The sequence below is a fragment of the Eptesicus fuscus genome, chromosome 10, assembly GCF_027574615.1.
Source record: "Eptesicus fuscus isolate TK198812 chromosome 10, DD_ASM_mEF_20220401, whole genome shotgun sequence".
NCBI lineage: Eukaryota > Metazoa > Chordata > Mammalia > Chiroptera > Vespertilionidae > Eptesicus > Eptesicus fuscus.
Genome location: NC_072482.1, coordinates 84509099 through 84536365, shown reverse-complemented (window position 1 = coordinate 84536365; position 27267 = coordinate 84509099). Strand labels below are relative to the sequence as shown.

The window sequence follows — 27267 nt, the reverse complement described above, 5'->3', positions numbered from 1 at the left end:
GCCTTTCCCACCTCCGCGGAGCACTAAGGACCCGTGGGGAGTGGGCCTAACGGGCAGGCGGACATCCCCCTGAGGGGTCCCAACTGTGAGAGTGCATAGGTCGGGCTGAGGGACCCCATACCCCAGTGCACAAATGTTGTGCATCGGGCCTCTAGTATTAAAATAATACCAATGTTCTAAATTTGTTATAATATTCAATACTCCATGAACACACTAAGACTTCAAGTTAATACTTAACAAAAAGAAAGTGGAAAAGGAAAGTGAAGTAATTTTTTTCAACCATCTCCAGATGAGAAACGCTGTTTGCAATGAGAGTGATTATTGATGAGCATATAGCCATCATTCATCCATCCAATTATCTATTATTTTTTAGTGTCTACTGTATGCCAGACACTATGTTAAACACTGTAGGCAGGAGTAAATAAGATTAAAAACAGTTCAAAATGCCCTGGCCAGTGTGGCTCAGTTGGTGGAGCATTGTCCCATGCACCGAGAGGTCACAGGTGCAGTTCCCAGTCAGGGCACATGCCCGGGTTACAACTTGATTCCCAGGCCTGCAGGAGGCAGCCCATTGATGATTCTCTCTCATCACTGGTGTTTTTCTCTCTCTCTCTCTCTCTCTCTCTCTCTCTCTCTCTCTCAAAAGAAAGAAAAATATTTTGTAAAAGTCAACTAGATGGTAAACCAAGACATTAACAACTGTTATAACAAAGAAGAAAATTTTTATCATAAAGGAAGCACAGTATGTTGTAGGAGCATAGAGCAGGGGAAACTAGCCTAGTACTTTATAGATGTAAATGCTGTAAAGGCAGAAAGAAGTCTGAGAGCCATTGTTAGGACTAACAAGCTGTTATAACTGCACACATATACTACATCAATCAATTACTACATCTATCAATTATATATGGCCCAAACCATTTTTTCTATGATTCAGTTGAGTTCCTCTCAGAATTTGTGCCAGCATTTCTAGAGTAACTTCCAGGTTTAAGACACTATGGGCCTATGGATTATGAGGGTGTTCAGATAAAGTATTGGAAACTTTCATTGATATTAAAAGAAAAATTATGTTATTTTTTAAAGGTTAATATTTAAAATACTTTTTAAAAATTAAACACTAATAGGCATTGTACTAAAAAACATAAAGGTGTGATGTTGGGGTTTTTTGGTTTTATTCTTTAGTAAGAAGAAAAGATCCTGAAGTTTTGGGTGTGAGCTGAAACAAGCAAGATAATCAAAACACCCAGGAATATATAAAAAATAAAAAATTTTAAATAAATAAATAAATAAAATATACATATATGTATCAGTACTTATCAATGGATCGTCCCTTAATAGCATTTCTTAAGAACATCTTAATCTTAATATACAACAATATTAAAATCCCCTGCAAAATTGGTTTTAAATAAAAAGGCAGATTAGAAACAACTTAAAACATCAATGAAAACATTTTAATTTCATGCTTTACTTCCAGGACCAATGTAATTTATTATGATAATACTGCATCTTAGGAAACCTCTCAACTTAACTAGGTCAATCACTCAAAACATCTAGACAATAGAATATTTACGTATTTCTTGGATGTAAATATTTAAAATATTTAAATATTTTAAAATAGAAGCACAGTTACCTAAATGTGCAGCTGATGTCATCTTTGGACAACTTGGTGAATAATAGATAAGTTGGATAAACAGAACCAGAAGATCTGTAAGGAACACTGAATCTTCAAAAAGAAACAGAAAATAATTATTTTCTAGCACAGACTTACAACTTAAAAAAAAAAAAGTTTAACTGAGCTTCCTATTCTGAGTTTTCACAGAGACTGTGGTATAATCAGGATGAAGGGGGCTATAATCAGAAGAAAGAAGACTCCAGAAAAACAAATTAAACATAGTAAATTAAAAGACGGCAAGTAATGCAGTAGTTTCTTTAGTGATAGTGAAGTTTTGCTATTTATGTTGGACAAATCAGTTAATATAAACCTACCATAGGAAGATCTACCAATCTGATCAGGACTGTTTTATTTTATTCAATTAGGAGCAATACAATTCAGCTTAATGTGTTGGTCCAGCTAACTTATCTAAATAACACTGTAGAACTGAGGTCAGAAAACAAATTTTGAACCAGATAGTAACTATTTTAGACTTTGTGGTCAAATAGTACCTCTCATAAATAATTCTGATCTTGACAATATGCAAGTGAACAATTGTGGCCATTTTCCAATAAGACTTTATGTATACCAAATTTGGTATTTACATATTTTTCACATGTCACAAAATATTCTTTGTTTACTTTTTGCAATAATTTAAGAACACAGAAACCATTCTTGGCTCACAAGCCATATAAAACGATGTACCAGTTTTGGCCCAATTGCTATAGTTTACCAACCTCTACTACAGAATCTTCACCTAAAAAAATTCTGGTGAAATTACATGTGAAACTTAAAAGTAAATGGTGACCTATGCTAATACAGTAAAATAGATTTCTCAAAACTGAGTTTATAGAAGACCTATGATACCTGATAGGCCAAAATGTAGATGTTAAAAGTCAATAAAGTGCTAAATAAATAACAGGTGATAGACATAAACTTCAGTTAAATATCTGCAATAACATCACAAGTATATACTAATCTTTCTATTTTTATAGTCTAACAATATCCTATTAAATGGCAGCTCTTCTCTTCAAAGTCAGTTCTCTACTGAGTGCCCTTATGCCTAGAATTATACTACCACAGGAAATAAGAGAAATATGTAAAAAAAAAAAAAAAAAAAACCCTGTTTTTTCAAGGAGCTCACAATCAGCCTAACAAAGATTTAGGTAAGTAAAACAAGAAAACAGTACAAAAATGTGTTCAAAATGAAGATACACTAACAGGATTGGCAAACTCTAACCACTATGGTCTAGTAATTTTCTCACAAGTTAGAAGTGGTTTTTTGTGGGGTTTGTTTTTTTAATTTTTAAAGATATGGCCAGATTAAATAATTTTCTGGGGGAGTCACAAGATTCAAAATATAGTTGTATTCCTAGCTATGATTTTTTACAACAAAAGGATACAAAGCAAAATCAAAAGAGAAAACGAGCATAAGGTGAGTCTGAAACAAACCAGGTGCAAGGGTCGAAGGGTCCTCTCCCAGTGAAATCCACAGAGTACACTCCATTCTTGACAACACACATAAAATGCTGTCTACCAGGGCAGCTTATTAGAGACTCGGTGCCCAAGGTGTTTCTTGTGAGTTAATCACACAGCACCCTCTGCCTAGCACATACCAGGACTCCAGACACCCAGAAGGAAGGCAGATATTCGGCATAAACCACACTGTGTACACAAACAGTGAACCAGTTCTTGGAATAGTGAGATATCCAAGTTCCCAGCTGCCAGCCAAGGTCCAACCTTGCAAGAGGTCTTTCTAAGGATAGCAGTCTCGAGCCAGCTATGTGTACACACACACATACACACACACACACACACACACACACACACACACACAGAATACGCAACACAGACAATATGTGGCCCACAAAACCTAAAATATTTACTATCTGGCATGTTACAGAAAAAGTTTGCTGATCTTTATACTATATTCCTAGTATAGACTTAAAGTTTTAAGGGAGGTAAAGAAGATAATGAATAGCACGTGCTGAAGTTTGATGGGGAAAACGTTAAATGGGAATTAGGGTAACAATAACATAGCAAAATATCAAATGATGCAAGGCTTTGCAGTTTATAAAACAGTGCTCTCAAACCTCACGTTTGTTATCGTCACAAAAATTCTGTGAGCCCAGCCACACTGACATCATTATTCCATTATTCCCAATAAAGAAAATGAAACTACACGTAAGTGATTAGCCCAAAAGATCACCACCAGTTTATAGGGAACCAGAACTTAAAATGATAACATAGACTAGTTCTAAATCCAGAACTGGACAGCGCACTTAGTATATGTAGGATTTTGAAAGGCAGGGAGAAATAAGGTAAGCATGAAAGGCTAGATGAATAGAAGAAGAAAAAAAAACTACACATGAAAGAAAAAGCACATACTGGAAAAGAACAAAAATGTAAAAGGTATGTTGCTAAGTACCATAGAAGAGACCATATGACATCTCCAAGTTCTAATAATCCATAGAACATTAATCTTACCATATATGGGCATACTCATTTATCCTGATGGTACATACCTTTTCTATTCCTCAGCTTTATGGGAAACAGCTTTCTGCCTTGTGTATAGATCAATAATCTTCCCAAAAGGCACAATGAGTGGATGAAATAAATATATTGTAATTCTTGCCCTGAGTAGTAGAAAGTTTTCTGTTTGTTCCCTTAGGAGAGAAGCAAACAATTACATTTATTTTAATGCCATTATGTTTTATAGTACCTGTCATCATTCCCTTCTAAACATTAAACAAGTTTGCGGTCTATAATGTAGACACTTGGTATAAATTTTTAAAAATCATTTTCTTTTTTTTCTTAAATTCTTTATTGTTAAAAGTATTACATATGTCTCTTTTTTCCCCCATTGACCGCTCCCACCCCCCAACTCCCCAGCACATGCCCTCGCCCCCCTACTGTCTGTATCCATTGGTTATGCTTATCTGCATGCATACAAGTCCTTTGGTTGTAAAAAATCATTTTCTTACTGTTTCCTAAGATCCCTTGACACCTAACTCTCTGGAGAAAAGCATTCCTATAAAACTTAACTCAGAAAAGTGCAATATACATAGAGCGTTCATTCTAAAACAAAACAACAACAAAAAAACCTAAGTTTGTCAGAGTTATCTGTCATCAAGAAAGACTTCAAGAATAAGTTAAAGAAGGGAGGAAATCAATAGAAAACATCAGTTAGTGTTTAATTCTACCAATTAAGTCAATGCTACAAAAGTTTCTATTATAACCTTGTTAGCAAATGAAACGAGTCTCTGAAATACAGAAACCCTCCAATAAATTTATTATTCACTCACCCATACATTCAAGATCTACTGAGTACCTGTTTTATCCAAGATGTTGAACTATTTGCTGGTGTCAAAAACCATTAAGAAGCATTAAATTGGGCTTCCAATTCAGAGTACAGCAAAGAGTGAAATAGCCAGAGAATAAGGAGGACAAGTGGGAAAGACAAAAGAGTGGCGGGTATCAGGGCAAAGCACAGAAGATTTAACGACAGAAGCAACATAGGCCTTATCGAGAGGCAATTGGGATGATACAAAAGGGTTTTAAGCAGAAAAGTAACTATCAAATATGCATGTAAAAAACTGACTCTGATGGCAACATAAAAGGTGAATGGAAGAAGGTCAAGGCTTGAAATAAGATTCATCCAAAAAAATCATGAACAAAAGCATCAGCAAAAAGAATGGAGAAGAGCAGGTAGATAAAAATAAATGTTTAAGAAAAGAAAATCAATATGCCTTAGAGAGGACTGTATGTGAAATATTAAAGAATAAAAAAATTTTCAAGTTCCTAACTCAAATATCTGTGTATGTAGTGAATTTGTCTTCTATTTGAGTAATTCTAAAGGGGGGAAATAAAAACAGGTCTAAAAAGAGAAAAAAGTTATTTCAGTCCTCAATATTTTAATATTGAAAGCCCATGGAGCATCCAGATAGTTACAATATACATACAAATATAGAATATTTGAAGCCACGAGAGTGAATGGCTCTCCCAAAAGAGAACAGGGAGACTAAGGTGAGAAAAGAACAAAGGACAAAACTTTTGTGAGTACAAACATATAAAGAAAAGAAAAGAGCCTTTCAAGTGACTAAGAATTTGTTGGACAAGAATGAGGAAATCCAAAACAGAATGGTACCAGGAAGAGAAGGGAAAGGGTCAACAGAGACCAATGCTGTAAAACGAGGATAAGAAAAAGGGGGAATGATAATGGGAAGGTCATGGGGTGGCAGAAATAGAAGCCTCATTTTTGTGGCTAAAAAGTGAATAAGGAAAAAAAAGGTGAATAAGAGGTAAAGAAATGTGGCCTGGGTATATAACAAATAATTCGAAGAGTTTTCTCTGAAGCAGAGATAAGGTACATTGAACTTGCTCAGTTTTTTATATGAAAGACCTACAAGGAGGTCTAGAGGATGCAGGGGAAGGAACCAAGACAAAGGGAGACACAGTAACAAGGAAAGCAATGTTCTGGTTTTGAAACAAAAACAAAGAATACCAAACAGGAACAAAATCAAGAACAGACGGAGACCAATCTGGAACAGAAGGATACCCCTCCACTGTGGCCCAGAGAAAGGAGATATCAATAAAGGCATACAAACATGTGTTTGCATGCATAGAAGCAGGATACCTGGGGAATTCATATCTGCAAAGTTCCATTTTTCTTAGTGAAGTAGGATGCAAGGTCTCTCGAGAGAAAAGAGGGCAGGAGCAAGGCACGGGGCTTGACGAGACTGGTGAAGGCTTGCAATAGCTATCATGAAACAACAAAGAAAGAACATCTAAGAGGATCCCAAAGTAACACAAAGAGAGCAGCTGTGGTTAGAAAAAGATATGTGCACTGTCAATTTACAACACAACTGCTCTCTGCTCAATTTCCTAAGGACCAGAGAAGATGGAAGCTTGGACTGATCTAAAGTTGGGAAACTGGAGGCAGGAAACTCTGAAAGAAAATAAAGAGCAAAAATTTTGAAAGAAATGGCAGAAGAAAGCAGTGAAGCAGCCTGAGAAAAAAGGAAAGAAAGAAAAGTCACTAAGGGCTGGTAGAATGGGGGAGGAGGGGAGGTAAAAGCACTGGATAAAAATATTTTAATATCAAGAAATTAGAAAAATCTATAACTTTATAAATGAGATATTTACATAAACTTATCTACCCTTTTCTTTTTTATCTTTTTATTCCTCTTGAAGAATAAACTCTGGCTTCTGTATTTTCTCCTCCACTAGGAAACACTGGCTTTTGAAGCCCATTAATTATTGGTGTTTAACCATTTTTCTTGCTTGAGTTAGATGAAAAATTTACCCAGGGATTAAAAAAAAAAATAAGGTATCTTCATATAATCAAAGAACTTACTCTTTACTTAGAGAAGTGACAAAATAACAGAATGAGAAATTCACATGGCAGGTTGTGTGATGTAAGCAAAAGAGCAATAAAAATCCAAAACAGGAAGATAATCTTTTGAGAACATTTTAAAATAAAGTTTATTCTTTCACAATAAATTATATATTAGTGTAAAGGATGTGGATACGGGCAGTAGGAGTAGGAATGACAAAGATATATAAGCATTGATATGCAGAAGAATCTGACTGTACCCCTAGCCGGTATGGCTCAGTGGATAGAGCGTCAGCCTGCGGACCAAAGGTTTTGATTCCAGTGAAGGGCATGTACCTTGCTTGCAGGCTCCTTCCTGGCCTGGGCCCTGGTCAGGGTTTGTGCAGGAGGCAACCAATTGATGTTTTCCTCACATCAATGTTTCTCTTCCACTCTCCCTACAAATCAATGGAAAATATCCTCTGGTGAGGATTAACAAAATAAAATAAAATAAAAAAGAATCTGACTGTAAAAGAAGATTCATTTTAATCACTAATTAGAGATAAAATTTAGATAGAGAAAGAGAGATTAGGGCCAGATTATAAATCATCTAGGCTATAATAGCTCAGACTGAGGATAATCAGAGAAGAATCACAGGGTGGGGTGAGTTGTCTAATAATAAAATAGTATTTTATAGAATTTTCTTCCTACTAAAATCTGTAAGTGACAATTAAATGACTGATACACTAGAGAAAAAATGAGCAGTATAACATATTAGGACATAAACTCTAGTATAAATTAAAGAACTGCCTTTGGTAAGAAACAGTATGATGATACATTAATTTCAAATGTAGATAGGTTATAAAAAGCTATCATTATGGTATATATTTTAAATTTGTGAAAATATTTTACATTAGCAAAAGTGATCTAATTTTACCATGCTACTAACAACTGTTAAAAAAATAAGAGTTACTACTAAGCTGTACCCTTTTTTAAAGTACAGAACAAAGAAAACTATACTTACCACAATGCTTTGAATGTCCCACAACCTCATCGGTTTTCATAGTCTCACATAACTCAAAGTACTGAACACACTGCTGAACTGCTGCAGTTATCTAATAAAATAATAACTTATTAATTCTAGAAATTTGCAGCCTACAAGTCCTGGTATGTGCTAGGCAGAGGGTGCCTACATAACCAACCCCCAGTTTTAAAAAATGGGCAGAGTCTTTAATGAGTTTCTTTGGTAGACAACATTTCATACGAGCTGTCACATTTGATACTGGGAAAAAGACGTGGAAGCTTGTGCATGGTATCCTCCAAGCTTTACCAAATGAGCCTTTTCCCTATGCCAATTCTGCTTCGTATCCTCTTTCTGTTATAAATCATAGCCTTTTCCCTATGCCAATTCTGCTTCGTATCCTCTTTCTGTTATAAATCATAGCCTTTTCCCTATGCCAATTCTGCTTCGTACCCTCTTTCTGTTATAAATCATAGCTGGGATTATGATTATATGCTGAGTACTAAGAGTCTTCCAGAAAATCATCAAATCTGGGGGTGGTCATGGGATCCCTTCCCATATTTATCTATCTCCTCTAAATCCAACTTTAGAGATTCAGATCAATAATATAAAACTGCCCTCCTAAAAATCTAAATTTCAAATTAGGTATAATCAAATCTAAAAACTTTCCAACTCCCCTATTTTTCTCTTATTTTGTTACTTATCTCCATGAATGACATTAGTCACTCAATTAAGTCTTCATTCACCCCCCATTCAAAAAGCCAAGTCCTTTAAATCCTACATTCTAAATATGGTACTCCTGAGTCCATCCATTCATCCCAATTCACTCTGTTAAGAGCCCTAATTCATGTTTCTATTATTTTTTGCTTGGATTACTGAGAAGACTCTTCTCAATCTTTTTGCTTCAATACTTCTACCCTATCTCCACCTAGCACCTTAAACCCATTTTCCAAATATTCAAAAGCCTTACTATGATGTTACTTCAATACTTAAAAACCTACCAGTGGCTCACCACACCTCCTGAATAAATGCCAATATCCTAAAGTTGACATTATACGAAAACTCTTTATGATCTGACAGTCTTATACCTCTGATCCTCCAGGTATCTCCCTGTCCTAATCACTCGCTTGCACAAACAAATACAGAAGTACATCTACCTATGTAAAAATCAGTCCCCAATAGCCAACTCAACATGGAACCAAATAACTAATTCATCAAAAGCAAATTCACTGGGAAATTTCACCAATCAAAACACGCCAATTAGATTTGAAACACACTCCAACCTGACGTTTACATTAAATCAACACTGTCATGTGCAAAAGGGAAGGAGCTGAAGATTTGCTTGAACAATGTCTTTTCTATTTTTATGGAATTATGCTCTGCCCTACACATGTGTGAAACAAACTGAAGTTAATTGACACATACCCAATTTAAAGCACCCAAGAATGTTTTAAACACCTTTACCCACTTAATATTAGCTTTCAGAGAACTGATTTTCAAGAAATTTTCCTAATACCAATTCACATTTATCTTAGCAATGTATGTCCAGTCATATAAAATATGTGCAGTTTCCATACGTACTATGTGTTTTCCAAATCTTAAGCCTTTAAACATGCTATTATATTGCCCTGAAACATTTTCCTACCACTACCAAAAGCACCCCCCTCACTTTTCCAGGATAGTACCTATTCATTAAGAATAAAAAATTCCCCACCATCCTCAGAAAAGTGTAATTTGTTTTATAGATGACTTCAATCTACTTAATAAATCAATGATAAAGCTATATAACTATGGTAACAGGTATCCAACAGAACAAGTTTAAAATTTTGTAAATCAATATATGTCAAAAGATCTCAATGAACATACTTCTGAAAGCCGAGCAATTAGTGTTAGCCGCTTGCTTCTGAAAATCAGCCAATAACAGACACACTCCAGGAAGCACATTTGAAAAAGCCAGTTAGTCAGCAACAATCTCACCTGAGATCTCTTCTACAATTGGCTGAACTCATTCTCCTCTCTGAAAGCCCATCACTCCCTGAATTCCAAGCTTTTCCCCAAACCCTATCTGATGAAGATTCTGCTTTGCTTAACTTAAGCAATACATTCAGTTTTATGCACTGTTTCAGATTGAATGATGGTCTTAATCCTGGAACTACCATTAAAATTACCTTAAAGACCCTGACGTGGCAACATTTAGTGGGAACTTCAAAGAGTTGTTCACTGAGCCCCCTCGAGTCCCAAACTCTCATAGCCCTTCAGATCTGCCATCTTGTGAGTCTGTGTCAACAATAACCTGAGCTCCAACTTGCTTCATGGGCGTTCATTGCAAAATTTGTTATCCTATGATTTGCAATGAAATTTGTACAAAGTAACTTTTTGTTCTGGAGAGGCACCATTGGGTAAAAATTTGTGCTACTAACCTGCTTATTCTTCACTTGTTTTGCTTGCTATTTGTACAGTCTTAACTCCTGTTTTATTCCAGTTTGTCCTGCATCTACTGAGTATCCCATAGTGAACAGGAGGCATAGTCCAATCCAATCAATGCAAGCCAACTCTGAGATTACCAGCTAACAGCAAAAACATAGTGCAAAGCAACTGGTCAAGCTGCCTTGAACTCCTACAAAAATTTTATGAGGACATTCCCTGGGTTGTCAATTCATGAAAGAGGGCAGTCAATGATTGTCATATCAATGACCATATCACCCCTTTCTAGCTTCTGCTTGGTCAGAACCTGAGGAAACATTTATAAGCACACACTATTGCCCAAAAAACATTCAGTGATCTGTTTATGTTTGTCATGAGTTTCTCTAAGTCAAAGCTGAAACCTTCTCCTGATAGAACTCCCTCTTTCTAGATAAACTTGCTCCTGCAAGCCTACTTCTTAGTCAACTTGTTGTTGGTAAAAAGCAACAACAAATATGGCTTAGAATGACAAGTGCCATTATGGAAAAATAAATACACTTAACAGAAGTCCTAAAGAATAAGGACACAAAAGAGCAAAGAATAGTCAGCTTCCTTAACTGTGAACTTGAAACACTATCTCCAAAATAATCTCTCAAAGACTCTTTCATCCATTTCCATTCAAACCTTCAGAAACCCAACTCCTCACACCCATCTCTACCCAGCTTTACCTTTAAAACCCACTTACACCCACTTCTGTTCCTACTACTCCTTTCCTTACTTCTTAAATGTGCCACATTTTATTTGAGAAAAGGTAACAATCACAGGAAAAGGTACAATCTCAGCAAAGAAACAATCACATCATATAATATCCCATTAAACAGTAAATTTAAAACTAGTCTCCAGAGTCCAGTTAAAAGTATAAAGAATTATTTTCCTAAACCTCAGGAAAATAGATATTTGCTGTAAAATTCAGGACCTAATTTGATACTCATTCTACTGCACAATCAATATATACCAAGATGAGAGGAGGGTGTGTGTTAAAAATATACTATGGTAGGAAAAACCTATGATAGGAAAAACAAAGAGAATTTAAATAACCTAGTTGTTAATAGTTTTTAATGACTTTGAGAGGACAAGAAAAATAGGAAATGCACTAAATAAAGCCATTTCAGAAGTCGTTCACTTAAGGGTGGGTGGGCAAAGATTCAAGTTGTCAAAAATAAAAGGTTAAATGTTTATGCTGATAGCCAAATGCTTTCCAAGTATTTCATAACTTTACAATGGAAATAAAGCCCTAAATTTCCTCAGATATCTCTTTTTAAAAATGACAACACAGCCCAGCCAGCATGATCAGTGGTTGAACATGGACCTGTGTATGAAACAGGAGGTTACCTTTGGATTCCCGGTCAGGGCACATGCCTGGTTGCGGGCTCAATCCCCAGTGTGGGGTGAGCAGGAGGCAGCAGATCAATTATTTTCTCTCACCATTGATGTTTCTATCTCTCTCTCTTTCCCCCTTCCTCTCTAAAATCAATAAAAATATATATTTTTTAAAATGACAGCATATACACACAAATTATTTCTTGTCTAATGCTACCTACTGAAAATGTCATAAATGTCATAACTGTAACAAATAGAATCACACAGAGTAGCCACAAACCAGATATTAGTTATAAAATGAAATTAAAGAAAATTAAAAACTCAGTTTCTCAGTTTCCTAGCTAGTGGCTCCCCTATTAGACAATGAGACATTCCATTTTTGCAGAAAATGTTATCAGATAGCACTGAAGAGAAGCCAAAAGAAATGCTATAGCAGGTAACCAGGCTAAATAGGCTGCTATGACTAAAGTCCTTATGACAGGAACTCTTATAGAACAAAAGATAAATCCATGGAGTGGTCCAAAGTTTCCACTGTAGATGCACAAAATCTGATCAATTCTGAAAGGAAAATGGGAACAAACAGATCTTGCATCCATTTTTCCCAATGTTTTTTACAAAAGTTGGGCCAAGTTCTCTTTAATATATATATACATACATATATACATACACATATATATATATATACAAAACTAGAGGCCCGGTGCATGAAAATTCATGCACTGGAGGGGGGTCCCTCAGCCCAGCCTGCCCCTTTTCACAGTCTGAAAGCCCTCAGGGACAGGAGGCGACCTAGCAATCAGGGGAAGGCGATGCCCCATCACACCTCTGTTGCTGCCACTGCCAGCAGCGCAAGCCTTGGCCGGCCCTGGTTATCTGAGCCTTGGGCAGCCCTGGGTGGCTGGGTAGCCACCATCCAAGGCTTGCCTATGCCTCAGGCATTGGCTGGGCAGCCGCCATCCGAGGACTGCCTGTGCCTTGGGCCGGCCCTGGGCAGCTGGGAAGCCACCATCCGAGGCTTGCCTGCACCTCAGGCTGGCCCTGGGCGGCTGGGGGGCTGAGAGGACTGGAAACTCTGGAGGCAGGCGTGCTGAATGGTCAGGCCCGCCCCCAGGCCTTGCCGTGCACCTGCCGCCTGGCAGGGCTGAGGGGACTGGGCGCCACCATCTTGTGGCTGGGGGTGCCACCATATTTGAGGGTGTGGCAGTCAATTAGCATATTCCCTCATTATTGGCTGTGGGCATCGCCATCTTTGAGACAGTGTGAGGGTCAATTAACATATTCCCTCTTTATTAGATAGAATACTTTTATATTTTATAAATTTAGGAAAGCTTTTAAAAGAGAAATGAAGTTTAAGTTGAAATCTCATGCAAGTTTGACCCATTATGTACAGGAAATAAAATATTTGACCAAGTCAATAAAATAGTAAATTTGTTTATAATAATGTAACTATTTGCAGGCTAAAAATTGGTGATGGCATAATTAACTTTTCAAGCAACAAACAGACTTAATACTTAATCTATAAAAAACATATTTGAAATACTCCCATCAGGGCCTCTGTATTAGCAACAGTGAGTTATTTGTATGCCAAACCATAGGGGTAAAATAATCATTCCATTCTTTGTTTTTTTTCTCCTTTCTCTATTCTAACAAGATCAGTCCATGATCGTATGGTAACAACAAATTTTCACTTAAAATGGGAATGGGAGAGAAATGAGATGTGGAAAGACTTTATTTCAATTCAGTTTGTCTAAAGATTTTGAAGCACCTATTACCTCTACAAATAAATTCCATTCCTTTTATTCAATATCCCTCTTCTCATTTCTGAAGCTCAATTCTTTTGATTCTCAAACACAAAACAATTATTGTTCTCTTTCTTTCATTTTATGCTCTACTACCTTCACCCAAAAATTCACAATTCCATGAATCTTTCCCTTCACCTGACTTCTAAACTCAAGATTCTAACTACATAAACAATACTTATCATCTCAAAGTCACATTAGCATAATTTATTATATTTTAATAAATTTTTCATGTTTGTCACAATTATCTGAATTGCTGACCTCTTTTCAATTTCTTTCACTGCCCTTACATATATTTCTACTAAGCAGCAATAAATATTAAACATTTCTGCTTAAATAATTTTATAGTATCCTATCTAATAAGAGTAATATGCAAATTAACCATCGCTCCGCTACACCCACAAGCCACTCCCACCAGCCAATCAGGATCAGGTATGCAAATTAACCCAACCAAGATGGCTGCAGCCATGCAGTGAGCAGGAGGCTTGGGTTTCTCCAGCAATGGAGGAAGCCAAGCTTTCTACACATCCTGGCGGGCCCTGAACTCCACTCAAGGCTACAAAGTTTCAATTATAGAAGATAAATAAATCCCAACAAAAATGGCAACAGCCACAGAGCTGGAGAGAGCAGAAGGCTTGGGTTGCCCCCGGTGATGGAGGAAGCCAAGCTTCCACAGCCCTGGCCTGCCTTGGTCTCCACTTAAGGCTACAAAGTTTCAATTATAGAAGATAAATAAATCCCAACAAAAATGGCTGCGGGCAAGGAGCAAACAGGAGGCTTGGCTCCGCTCAAGGCTACGAAGTTTCAATTATAGAAGATAAATAAATCCCAGATACCAGAGCCTCTGCTTGGGTCGCCGGGGGGCGTGGCAGGCCTGCAAACCACCACAGGACCCTCGCCCAGGCAGCCTCACGCCCCAAGGGAACCCCCACCCTGATCCAAGAGACCCTTCAGGGCAAACCAGCCAACCCCCACCCATGCACCAGGCCTCTATCCTATCTAATAAAAGAGTAATATGCAAATTGACAATCACTCCAACACACAAGATGGCTGCCCCTATGTGGTCAAAGATGGCTGCCCCCATGTGGACACAAGATGGCCGCCACAAGATGGCCAGCAGGGGAGGGCAGTTGGGAGGGACCTGGCCTGCAAGGGAGGGCATTTGGGGGCGATCAAGCCTGCAGGGGAGGGCAGATAGAGGTGACCAGGCTGGCAGAGGAGGGAAGTTGGGGGCAACCGGGCCTGCAGGGAAGGGGCAGTTGGGGGGGACCCATGCCTGCAGGGGAGAGCAGTTGAGGGGGACCAGGCCTGCAGGAGGGCAGTTGGGGGTGACCAGACCTGTAGGGGAGGGCAGTTGGGGATGACCAGGCCTGCAGGGGAGGGCAGGTAGGGGCAATCATGCTGGCAGGGGAGCAGTTAGGCATCAATCAGGCTGGCAGCAGAGTGGTTAGGGGGTGATCAGGCTGGCAGGCAGAAGTAGTTAGGGGCAATCAGGAAGGCAGGCAGGCGAGTAGTTGGGAGCCAGCAGTCCTGGATTGTGAGAGGGATGTCCGACTGCCCATTTAGGTCTGATCCTACCAGGCAGTCGGACATCCCTCAAGGGGCCCCATATTGGAGAGGGTGCACGCTGGGCTGAGGGACACACCCCCTGTGCACGAATTTCATGCACTGGGCCTCTAGTTAGTTTATATTTGGTGTTAACTTGGATCAATTTTTGCAAAAGCATACATCATTCTGACGTTTTTCATTCAACTTTTAGTCAAAACCACGGATATACTTTATAGAACTCACTCCCTTATAAGTACCTGATATGAATTAAATTACATAATACTTTCAAAAAATGGCTTATATCTCAAACTAGCTTGTTTAGCAACCAAACTACTATGCAGTTATGTACTTCCTAATTGTTATTTTGACTGTATTTTAAGTCTCTACTTTTATCCTTTTATGTTTTGTGCAATGGTAGTTTAAAAGTCGCATGAAAGGGGGACTCCTTCATTATTCAATACGGATTATTTCTCAACTTTGCACATTCAAGTTATTACATCATACATTTTTTGTGGATAATATGTCTCAACATAAAAACAGAAATATAGACATACCAGAGATTTATATTTCTTTTCAAGAAGTCTTAGTACGACAGTTCTGCTACAATATCCATGCTAAAATTAGGAGAGGAAAAAATCATATTTAATTTAATATTCAAGCTACACCATTCAAAATGTATTTTTCTTACATAATTTCCAATAATATCATATATTACATCATAACTTAGTTTCAAGTTATTATAATCAGTGCCAAACAGGTTTTTCTATGTATAATAGATTATGAGCACAGCAATCACAAGAATCTAAATTATATCAAAAACTATGGGTTTACTGACAGACCAGTAGAAAAACTTTCTAACCCTCAATTGTGACCAGTCTCCATACTAAGCTATATTAAATATGTTTTTATTAATTTAGGAGAGAGGAAGGGAGAGGGAGAGATAAAAACATCAATGATGAGAAATAATCATTGATCAGCTGCCTCCTGCATGCCCCCTACTGGGGATCGAGCCTGCAACCCAGGCCTGTGCCCTGAGACTGGGAATTGAACCATGACCTCCTGATTCACAGGTTGATGCTCAACCACTGAGCAACACTGCCCAGGCCATACTAAGCTATTTTAAAACCACTACCACCAAAAAACAAATCTGACTACCAGTGTATGACACAGCCTAAAGGAAAAATACAAAAGTGGGCATGGGGGTTGAAAATCACAACCCTTACACTATAGAAGATACTGTACTATCTACATATGCAGAAATTTGAAAACGATGAAATGCTCTGAAGGGACAGTATCTTAATCATGCTTTGCCAATCATATTTTTTAAAAGATTCAAAGTGCCAAAAGATCTTTCATTCTCTCCTTAGAGCTAAATATGGATGTGATTAAAACATGCTTCATTTGCATTGTACAAAGCAAGGGGAAAATACACATGAATATTATTTCCCTAAATTATATTAGATATCATTAGTGTTCAATGTGGTTTCTTCATTTTACTTGAGAATAAAAATTAGTAAATAATACTATTAAGTAAAATATATCAGAATTCTGGGGAATAGAGTTTAATTAAATGGGGGGTTAGTTAATTGAGGATTAATCAAATCCTGTGTGTTTTAAACTCATAGCTGAAAATGTTTTCAAAACCATTAATCCTTTTCAGGTTTAATAAGAGAAATATGTTGACCTACAATCAAGCTGTTGTGCTGAGTAATAAATGAATATATTGCTGTTTTGCATGGCAAGTCCTGGGGCCAGCCCTTCCCTTCCCCACAAATATACGATGTTCAGTAGACAGGTTGAAAGGGACAAATATCTGAGAACATAAGCCAACACTGCTTCTACTATTGCCAGACACAGACCTCTCTTATTCAACAGCAGATGAGAGAGGTAACAGTATAAGGATCTCTTTACTCTTAATATTAGTTCCAGTTCCAGGACAATGGTAAGCTCCATAGGAAATCACCATCATTTAGGCTTTAAACACATTTCCCAACTACAGGTTCAGGAAGAGGCAAATTAAGGAATATTTTCAGACATATCACCTAAGTCAGAGAAAAGTGAGCATAGAATCTTTATGTTCTACCATACCTGCTTTAAAAATTTGATGTTTTTAATCTAAAGATGACCAGATTTGGATAGGTCATTCAGCTTAATAAGTTCAAATGAATTCAAAACCCTATTCTGGCCTGGCCAGTGTGGCTCAGTTGGTTGAGCGTCATTCCATGCACCAGAAGGTCACCAGATTGATTCCAGATCAGGGCACATGCCCAGGTTACAGGCTCCAGTAGGAACATGCAGGAAGCAGTCAATTGAGGTCTCTTCCCGATGTTTCTATCTCCCTGTCCCTTCCTCTCTCTGAAATCAATAAAAATATATTTTAAAAAAACAAAACTATTCTAGCTTTGTTGCTTACAAGATAAACAACTTTTACTAGATAACAAGCTTGAACAAGTCATTTAACTTCTCTGTATCTCAGTTGCTGCATCTGTAAAATGGAGTAATAATACTACGGTACCTATCTCATATATTGTTATAAAAAGTAAATAAGTTAACACATATAAAAGTTAACAATTATAACTTTTAGTACACAACCAACATCAAACATTACCTATTCTTTGAAATATAGCTATGCACTGAAAGGTATAAAAACTTATTTCATTTTTTCTCACCATCCACTTTTTGAACCACACAGCCTTGGCATCAACCAATACAAGAAAGTAGATGGGATGTAAAATCTTTTGTGAGGCAAGATGACTTTGATCACGTTTAACTGATAATAAGGACAAAGTACTCTCCACAATTTCTTCCATGTACCTTAAAGATTGGGAAAGAAAAAACAAATGTTACTATAGATATACATACAAATACACATCTATAATAATAAAAACGTAATATGCTAATTAGACCGGATGTCCTCCGGACGAAGCTAGGGAAGCCTGGGTCCCCGGTGCTGGCAGCTGGGGGAAAGAAGACCTACTCGTGCATGAATTTCATGCACCAGGCCTCTAGTATATATATATATATGTAAAAACTGGTGATACACTTTATATTTATGAAACGGTGTTAAGTAACCTTTAGAAACAACTATTTTTTATATTTCAGTAAGTGGCTTTTTTGCTTTAGAAACTTATATTCTTTCTATTTCAACACTGTCTCTCCAAATTTAACTTTTCAAGACTCCCAGTTGCTCTTATAGCCATATTAAAAAATGTTTAAATTAAAAGGAAGATATATGCCGAAAAAATGGCGACGGAATAGAGTCGGGTTTGGAGTCTGTTCCTGGGGCGGAGAGTCGGAGCAGCAGAGGCTCGCAGAGGGAGTGTATGTGGGCAAGCCAAGGGACAGCTAAACTCCAGGAGAAGGCGGGGGAGTGCTGGGCAGTGTTCCTCTGACCGCGCAGCACCCACAGGGGCTGGGTCCCCTCCTGGAGCTGCGGGCTCGCTGGGCGCCTCGCCATCTTGCAAGGAAAGGAGGATTTTAGTGGAAACCTGACTTTCCGCGACAACTGCAAACACTGAACTGCTGGGAGCACCAGACCACCGGCCCCCTATCAGCGCAAACATTGGATTCAAAGAAACTCTTCACTGCACCACGGAAAGGTCAGATTTTGTCTGAAATAAGCTGCGGTTTCTAATCCCCGCGGTGGGTGAGGGAAGCGCTGGGTGAGGGAAGTGCGGCAGCCGCAGGACCGGCAGGAGCCGGGAGGTCTGTGCCTAGAAAAATCAGCGGCAGTTGGAACTGCCGTGATCCGTGAATGAGGAGGGGGGTCTTCTGAGCTGCTAACAGAAGTGACCTCTTGAAAGCAACTCATTTTAATCTGATGAGGAGGGTCAGACTAAGAATTTTCAAAGGAGTGCAGGCTCCTTAGTCTGGGGCACAGACCCACGGTCCGCACACCTGGGCTCTTTCCGACTCTGATTGCTAAGCCCAATACATAGAAAAACCCAGGTGGAAACCCTGAAAGACTGCAGGGGGAAGGTGTTTTTTCGGAACCTGGGGCCAGAGCTGCGTGTGACCATCAGAGAGGCAGCTCTGAGGCGCACACCTCCACAAACCGGTAGTGAGTGCCATAGAGGGGAAAAAAAAAAAAAAAAGAGCTAGAGAGGCCCGGAGGTCAATTCAGAAACACTGCCACCCAGGGGCTGAAACGCTAATTGTCTCTGGTGTAATCAAAAATAAATACGAGAAATTAAGACAGGGCTGGCTTAAAAAGCAGGACTGGCTTCCAACACTGAGGAGCCCTGGAATGAAGCTGAACTGAAATACCGCCCAGACTGGGAAAAAGGCGTACCAAACAGAATAATAGAGGAAGTGAATGACAGCCGCTACTGCACATTTTAGTCTTCCTATTTTTTAATTTTCAATTCTTTTTTCAATTTTTTATTCTCATATTTTTTTATTTTCATTTTTTGCATCTTTTACTTAAGAAACTAATATTTTTTTCTTTTTCCTCACTTGATTTTCACCTTTTTAATTATTACATTTTTATTTTCAATCAGCACTATTATTACTATTATTTTACTTTTTTTTTTTTTTTTTTTAATGTCATTTGATTTTCTCTTTCTTTTATTTTTGGATTAGTGTCCTACATTCGATTTGCATCTTTCCCTTACAATCGCTTTACCCTATCTCAAAGCTAACATTATGCCATCACTCTCCTCCTAACCTTTCCCCTTTTGGTCCCCAGTTTATCTTAACCCTTTCTGGCTTTAGATTTTCCCTACTTTTTCAGTTTACTCCCTGCTAAAACTTCACCCTACTTATATATCTAATTCCCAACCCCCTGCTCCAAATCCATACAAACCTCTCTCTACGCTACCTTAAAAAAATTATTTTTCTCTCGGGCCTTTTGTTGTTGTTTGCTTGAATGTTGATTAGATTGAATTTTTATGCTTTTTTATGAGATTGTTTTGATTATTCTTTTTGTTGGTTTGGTTGGTTCTTTTGTTTGCTTTGTTTTTGTTTGTTTTTTACTTTTGTTTTACCTTGCCTCACTTGATATTAGCTGCTGTTGCAGTTTGTATTAATCTCCAGGCTCGTGTTGCTGGAATTTGCTGGGAATAGTGGTTGTTCTAGTGGAGTTTACTCCCCATATATATAGTTTGTTCCCCTTTTCTCTCTTAGTATCATTCTTGTCTCTCTTACTTTTTTTTTTCTTTTCTTTTTCTTTTCTGTTATTTCTTTTCTTTCTTTCTGCTCTTTTCCCAAGTTCAGATTCACACTCTTTGTTGTTGTTTTTTTTTTCTTCGTTGTTGTTCTTTCTTTTTACTCTCCCTCTTCCACTCCTATTCTCTAATTTGTCTTTCTCTGGTGGTTACCTTTATTGGAGGTTATTAATATCGTGAATACAATTCTGTTCAGTGCCTTGTCTGTTGTGCCTGGTTGTGTTGTATTTTATACCTTTAAATCAACGCCAGAGAGAGAAATCTATATAACCAGACATCCGGAGAAGAGAGACCATGGGGAGACAAAAAAACAGCCCCCACAGGAAAGAGAAGCAGGCATCACCAGAAAAGGAAGTAAACGATTTAGAGGCAAACAACCTATCAGAGAAAGAATTCAGAGAAATGGTCATAAAGTGGCTGAAAAGGATGGAAGACAAATTCGACAATATGAGTAAGAACCAAGAAGAAATGAAGAAGAACCAAGAAGAAATGAAAAATGACATCGCTGCTGTAAAGAACTCAATAGAAAGCATCAAGAGTAGACTAGATGAAGCAGAGGACCGCATAAGTGAGCTAGAAGACAAGATGGAAAAAAATACCCAATTACAACAGCTTCTAGAAACAAAAATTAGAAAGATTGAGGAGAGCGTAAGGGAACTTTGGGACAATGCAAAACAAAACAACATCAGGATAATAGGGGTGCCAGAAGGAAAGGAAACTGAGCAAGGAATAGAAAACCTGTTTGAAGAAATAATAACAGAAAACTTCCCTGATATAGGGAAGAAAAAACCCACACAAATCCAAGAAGCTCACAGAGTTCCAAGCAAAATGAACCCCAAAAGACCGACGCCAAGGCACATTATAGTTAAGTTGGCAAACACCAACGACAAAGTAAGAATCTTACAAGCGGCCAGAGAGAGACAGACAGTTACATACAAAGGAACCCCCATCAGACTAGCAACTGATTTCTCAACAGAAACTCATCAGGCCAGAAGGGAATGGAATGAAATATACCAAGTCATGCAAAGGAAGGGTCTAAATCCAAGAATACTGTACCCAGCAAAGCTATCAATCAAAATTGAAGGTGAAATCAGGAGCTTCAGAGACAAAAAAGGACTAAGGGAGTTTATCACCACCAAACCAGCAATGAAAGAAATGCTAAAGGGTCTGCTGTAAAAAAAAAAAAAAAGAAAGAAAGAAATAGGAAGCAAAGAAGGTACACAGGGGTATAGAATAAAAATGGCGTCAAATAAGTACCTATCAATAATAACTTTAAATGTAAATGGACTGAATGCCCCAATCAAAAGACACAGGGTAACAGACTGGATAAGAAAACAAAACACAGATATCTGCTGTCTACAGGAAACCCACCTCAAAAAAAAGGATGCATACAGACTGAGAGTAAAGGGATGGAAAAAGGTTTTCCAGGCAAATGGAAATGAAAAAAAAGCTGGGGTTGCAATACTTATATCTGACAAATTAGATCTCAAAGTGAAGGACATAACAAGAGATAATGAAGGCCACTTCATAATACTAAAGGGAGAAATCCAACAAGAAGAAATAACTCTGGTAAACATATATGCACCCAATACAGGAGCACCAAGATACATTAAAAAACTCCTGGAAGATATCAAAGGAGAGATTGACAGTAATACAATCATAGTAGGAGACTTCAATACCCCACTATCACCATTGGACAAATCCTCTAAACAAAAAATCAGCAAAGAAACATCAATCCTAAATGACTCACTAGAACAGATGGAATTAATCGACATCTTCAGAACATTTCACCCCAAAGCCACAGAATATACATTCTTCTCAAGTGCACATGGGTCATTTTCAAAGATAGACCATATGTTAGGACATAGGCAAAGTCTCTCCAAATTCAAGAAGATAGAAATCATATCAAGTATCTTCTCAGATCACAGTGGCATAAAACTGGAAATCAACTACAATAAAAACAACCCAAAGAAATCAAACACTTGGAGATTAAACAGCATGTTATTAAACCATGACTGGGTTACCAAAGACATCAAGGAAGAAATAAAAAACATCATGGCAACAAACGACAATGAAAACACAACAATCCAAAATCTATGGGACACAATGAAAGCAGTCCTGAGAGGGAAGTTCATAGCTCTACAAGCCTACTTCAAAAAACAAGAAACAATGGTAATAAATTACCTAACCCAACAACTCAAAGAGTTAGAGAGAGAGCAACAAGATAAGCCCAGTGTAAGCAGGAGGAAAGAAATAATAAAGATCAGAGCGGAGATGAACGACATAGAGACCAAAGAAACAATACAAAAGATCAACAAAACCAAGAGCTGGTTCTTTGAAAGGATAAACAAGATTGATGGACCTCTAGCCAGGCTCACCAAGAAGCAAAGAGAGAGGACCCAAATAAACAAAATCAGAAATGAAAGAGGTGAAATAACAACAGACCCCGACGAAATACAAAGGATTGTTACAAAATACTACAAACAACTCTATTCCAACAAACTGGACAACCTAGAGGAAATCGACATATTCCTAGAAAAATACAACCTTCCAAAACTCAATCAGGAAGATTCTAAACAGCTCAACATGCCAGTAACTATGGAAGAAATTGAAGCAGTCATCAAAAAGCTTCCGGCAAACAAAAGCCCGGGGCCAGATGGCTTCACAGGAGAGTTTTATCAAACTTTCAAGGAAGAACTAAAACCTATCCTCCTCAGACTATTCCAAAAAATTCAAGAGGAAGGAACACTTCCAGGCTCCTTCTATGAAGCCAGCATCACCCTAATACCAAAACCAGATAAAGACAACTCAATGAAAGAGAATTACAGGCCAATATCCCTCATGAACATTGATGCCAAAATCCTCAACAAAATTCTAGCAAATCGGCTCCAGCAGTACATCAGAAAGATCATACACCATGACCAAGTAGGATTTATCCCAGGAATGCAAGGATGGTACAATATCCGCAAATCAATAAACGTGATACATCACATAAACAAATTGAGAGATAAAAATCACATAGTCATATCAATAGATGCAGAAAAAGCATTTGATAAAATCCAACACCCTTTCTTGATAAAAACTCTCAACAAGGTGGGAATAGAAGGCTCATACCTCAACATAATAAAAGCTATTTATGATAAACCCACAGCAAACATCATACTCAATGGGCAAAAACTAAAACCATTTCCCCTAAGAACAGGAACAAGACAGGGATGCCCACTCTCACCACTCCTGTTTGACATAGTACTGGAAATATTAGCTATCGCAATTAGGCAAGAAGAAGAAATAAGAGGCATCCAAATTGGAAAAGAAGAAGTGAAGCTGTCCTTATTTGCAGATGACATGATATTGTACATAAAAAACCCAAAAGATTCCATCAAAAAACTAATAGACTTAATAAATGAATTCGGCAATGTAGCGGGATACAAAATTAACGCCAAGAAATCTATGGCTTTTCTATACACCAATAATGAACTTATAGAAAGAGAGACTAAAAAAGCAATCCCATTTACCATCGCACCAAAAAAATTAAGATACCTAGGAATAAACTTAACTAAGGAGGTAAAAGACCTATACGCAGAAAACTACAGGACACTGAAAAAAGAGATAGAGGAAGACGTAAACAGATGGAAGAACATACCATGTTCCTGGATTGGTAGAATAAACATCATTAAAATGTCCATACTACCCAAAGCAATCTACAGATTCAATGCACTCCCCATCAAAATACCAACAGCATATTTCACAGACCTAGAAAGAACTCTCCAAAAATTCATCTGGAATAAAAAAAGACCCCGACTAGCCTCAGCAATCCTCAGAAAGAAGAATAAAGTAGGTGGGATCTCAATACCAGATTTCAAGCTGTATTACAAAGCCACTGTTCTCAAAACAGCCTGGTACTGGCACAAGAACAGACATATTGATCAATGGAACAGAATAGAGAACCCAGATATCAACCCAAACCACTATGCTCAATTAATATTTGACAAAGGAGGCATGAACATACAATGGAGTCAAGACAGTCTCTTCAATAAATGGTGTTGGGAAAACTGGACAGATACATGCAAAAAAATGAAACTAGATCACCAACTTACACCATACACAAAAATAAACTCAAAATGGATACAGGACTTAAACATAAGACGGGAAACCATAAAAATACTAGAGGAATCCACAGGCAACAAAATCTCAGACATATGCCACAAGAACTTCTTCAATGACACTGCCCCTAGGGCAATGGAAGCCAAAGAGAAAATTAACAAATGGGACTACATCAAAATAAAAAGCTTTTTTACAGCAAAAGAAACCATCAACAAAACAACAAGAAAGCCCACTGCATGGGAAAACATATTTGCAAATGCTATCACTGATAAAGGTTTAATCTCCAACATCTACAGGCAGCTTATGCAACTCAATAAGAGGAAGATAAATGATCCAATAAAAAAATGGGCAACAGACCTAAACAGAATATTTTCAAAAGAAGACAGAAGGAAGGCCAAGAGACACATGAAAACATGTTCAAAGTCACTTATTATCCGAGAGATGCAAATCAAAACAACAATGAGGTACCATCTCACACCTGTCAGAATGGCTATCATCAACAAATCAACAAACGACAAGTGTTGGCGAGGATGCGGAGAAAAAGGAACCCTCGTGCACTGCTGGTGGGAATGCAGACTGGTGCAGCCACTGTGGAGAACAGTATGGAGTTTCCTCAAAAAACTGAAAATGGAACTCCCATTTGACCCAGTAATCCCACTCCTGGGAATATATCCGAAGAAACTAGAAACACCAATCAGAAAGGATATATGCACCACTATGTTCATAGCAGCACAATTTACAATAGCTAAGATTTGGAAACAGCCTAGGTGCCCATCAGCAGATGACTGGATCGGAAAACTGTGGTACATCTACACAATGGAATACTATGCTGCCATAAAAAAGAAGGAATTCTCATCATTTGCAGCAACCTGGATGGAATTGGAGAACATTATGCTAAGTGAAATAAGCCAGTCAATGAAAGAAAAATACCACATGATCTCACTCATTTAGGGATAGTAAAGAACATTATAAAGTGGTGAACAAAAAGATAGATACAGAGACAGTAAAGCATCAAACAGACTTTCAAAGTACAGGGGGAAAGTTTGGGAAAGGTGGGGGAGTTATGAAATCAAACGAAGGACTTGTATGCATGCATATAAGCATAAACAATGGACGCAAAACTCTGGGGGGGGAGGGCACGTGTGGGTGTGGGGTGGGGGGGTAATAGTAAGATATGTACACATATAATACCTCAATAAAAATATTAAAAAAAAAAAAAATTAAAAGGAAAAATTTAAAGAACACGTAAGGAACTTATCCAAAGTAGCAGAGACCAATAATGAAAGAACCAGAAACGACAACACCTCTTTTTACCTTGTGTAAAATGATGGAAAATGATACCTGCAGAGAGCCATTCACAAGGCTAAGTACAAAACATGAAAAGCCATGGGCAGACTGACAGACCTCGATATGGGGTTGGGGAAATGAGAAGAGATAAGCCAAAGAACTTACATACTTATAGGCATAGCCCATGGACACAGGAAATAGGATAGTGAAGACCTGGGGGGGTCAGTAGGGGCTGTGAGGAAGGGGTAAAGGGGGGGAAATGGGAAATATCTGTAACACTATCAACAATAAAAAATGTATTTAAAAAAAACAAAAAGCTAAAAAATAAAACCTTATGAACTCTTTCCTAATTACATAAATCAATTAAGACACTCTCTACTCTTTCTCTTTGAAATGTATGTGGGATAGTAACACTCCTATATCTTATGTGGGCATAAATTAGAGGACTTACTTCTTAGGGTGACGAATCCAGAAAGATGGAGCCTCTTTCTGATATTCATTTAGAAGACGAACCTATAAAGCAGTGTATGACAGTTCTCAAAAAATTAGAATTCTTAAATATAGAACTATTTAAATAGATAAAAGCATATTATAGCAAGTGAATACCTTTCTAAGTAAGCGGATCACATTAGGATTAGTTACATCTATGCCAGTTGAAACAGTAGGAATATGATTTTCTCTAGAAAGAAAGTATAACTCCAAATATTTAGCTGAAAAGAAAAAGTAAAAAATATATTTATGACTAGTATACCACTGAATTATAGTGCTTTCTGAAAAGAAAAGTTAGTTCTGATCCATTTTTCTTAAATACAAATAAAAGAAAAAAATATTTTTTAAGCGATGTAACAACATACCTAAGCTTGTATAAATTTCCTTGGTCATATGGAATGGCGAAAGTGTAAATGTCTGTGCATAGAATTTTAAAATCCGGTCCTATGGAAATAAAACAAAAGGTTTGCATCCAAAATTCTTACAGAAATAAATTAGAGATTAATCATTTTTCACACAGTAAAAAACTTAAAAAATAAATCATGCAGAAACTTGTGTAGGAATGTACCTATAAAAAAAGACACATTCTTGTGTTGGTCAGTAAAAAGTAAGACTGACTAAACTCATAGTAAATCTAAGGCAGCAGGATACTGTTGTAAAATCTGGTAATAGTAGATACAGTCATGGGCTGGGTGGTGAGGTTTGACAGAGGAAGGTACAATGTAATGTTGTCAAAGAAACAAAAAAAACACACCTGTTTCCGAGTCCAACATTTGTTGCCTTTTATTTAATTGCTGACATATGTAGGACTCTAATAATATTGCCTATTCCCAAGAAAAAGTATTATGTATTAATATATTTTCATAACTTTATATTATTAAAACTTAAAGTAGAAACTAGTACAAGGTAAATTGAGATAATAGGTATAGTTAGAACAGTACCTGGCACTAGTAGGTACTTAAAAATGATAGCATTACTATCATTTCAATTATACCAACTTTAACATAAGATCTGATTAACCCTGTTAGTGGAATTCAACTTCCAACTAAATGAAAACATAAAATTGCCTCAAATGTTCTACTCTGGGGGGCAAAATAATCACCTTACCT

The 27267-nt window shown here is 37.5% G+C and overlaps 1 protein-coding gene across 2 annotated transcripts in view; it reads right to left on the bottom strand.

Moving 5' to 3' along the window:
* The window catches only part of TBC1D32 (TBC1 domain family member 32), a 131345-nt gene that overhangs the window by 91273 nt on the left and 12805 nt on the right, over positions 1–27267 (bottom strand). For both annotated transcript variants that reach the window (XM_054722529.1, XM_054722530.1), the window contains exons 6-13: positions 26524–26602; positions 26276–26379; positions 26121–26182; positions 17783–17927; positions 15668–15727; positions 7987–8077; positions 4174–4314; positions 1628–1720 (exon numbers count right to left, since the gene is read on the bottom strand). In XM_054722529.1, the coding sequence (XP_054578504.1) occupies positions 1628–1720; positions 4174–4314; positions 7987–8077; positions 15668–15727; positions 17783–17927; positions 26121–26182; positions 26276–26379; positions 26524–26602 (775 nt within the window). The remainder of the gene's footprint in view (positions 1–1627; positions 1721–4173; positions 4315–7986; positions 8078–15667; positions 15728–17782; positions 17928–26120; positions 26183–26275; positions 26380–26523; positions 26603–27267) is intronic.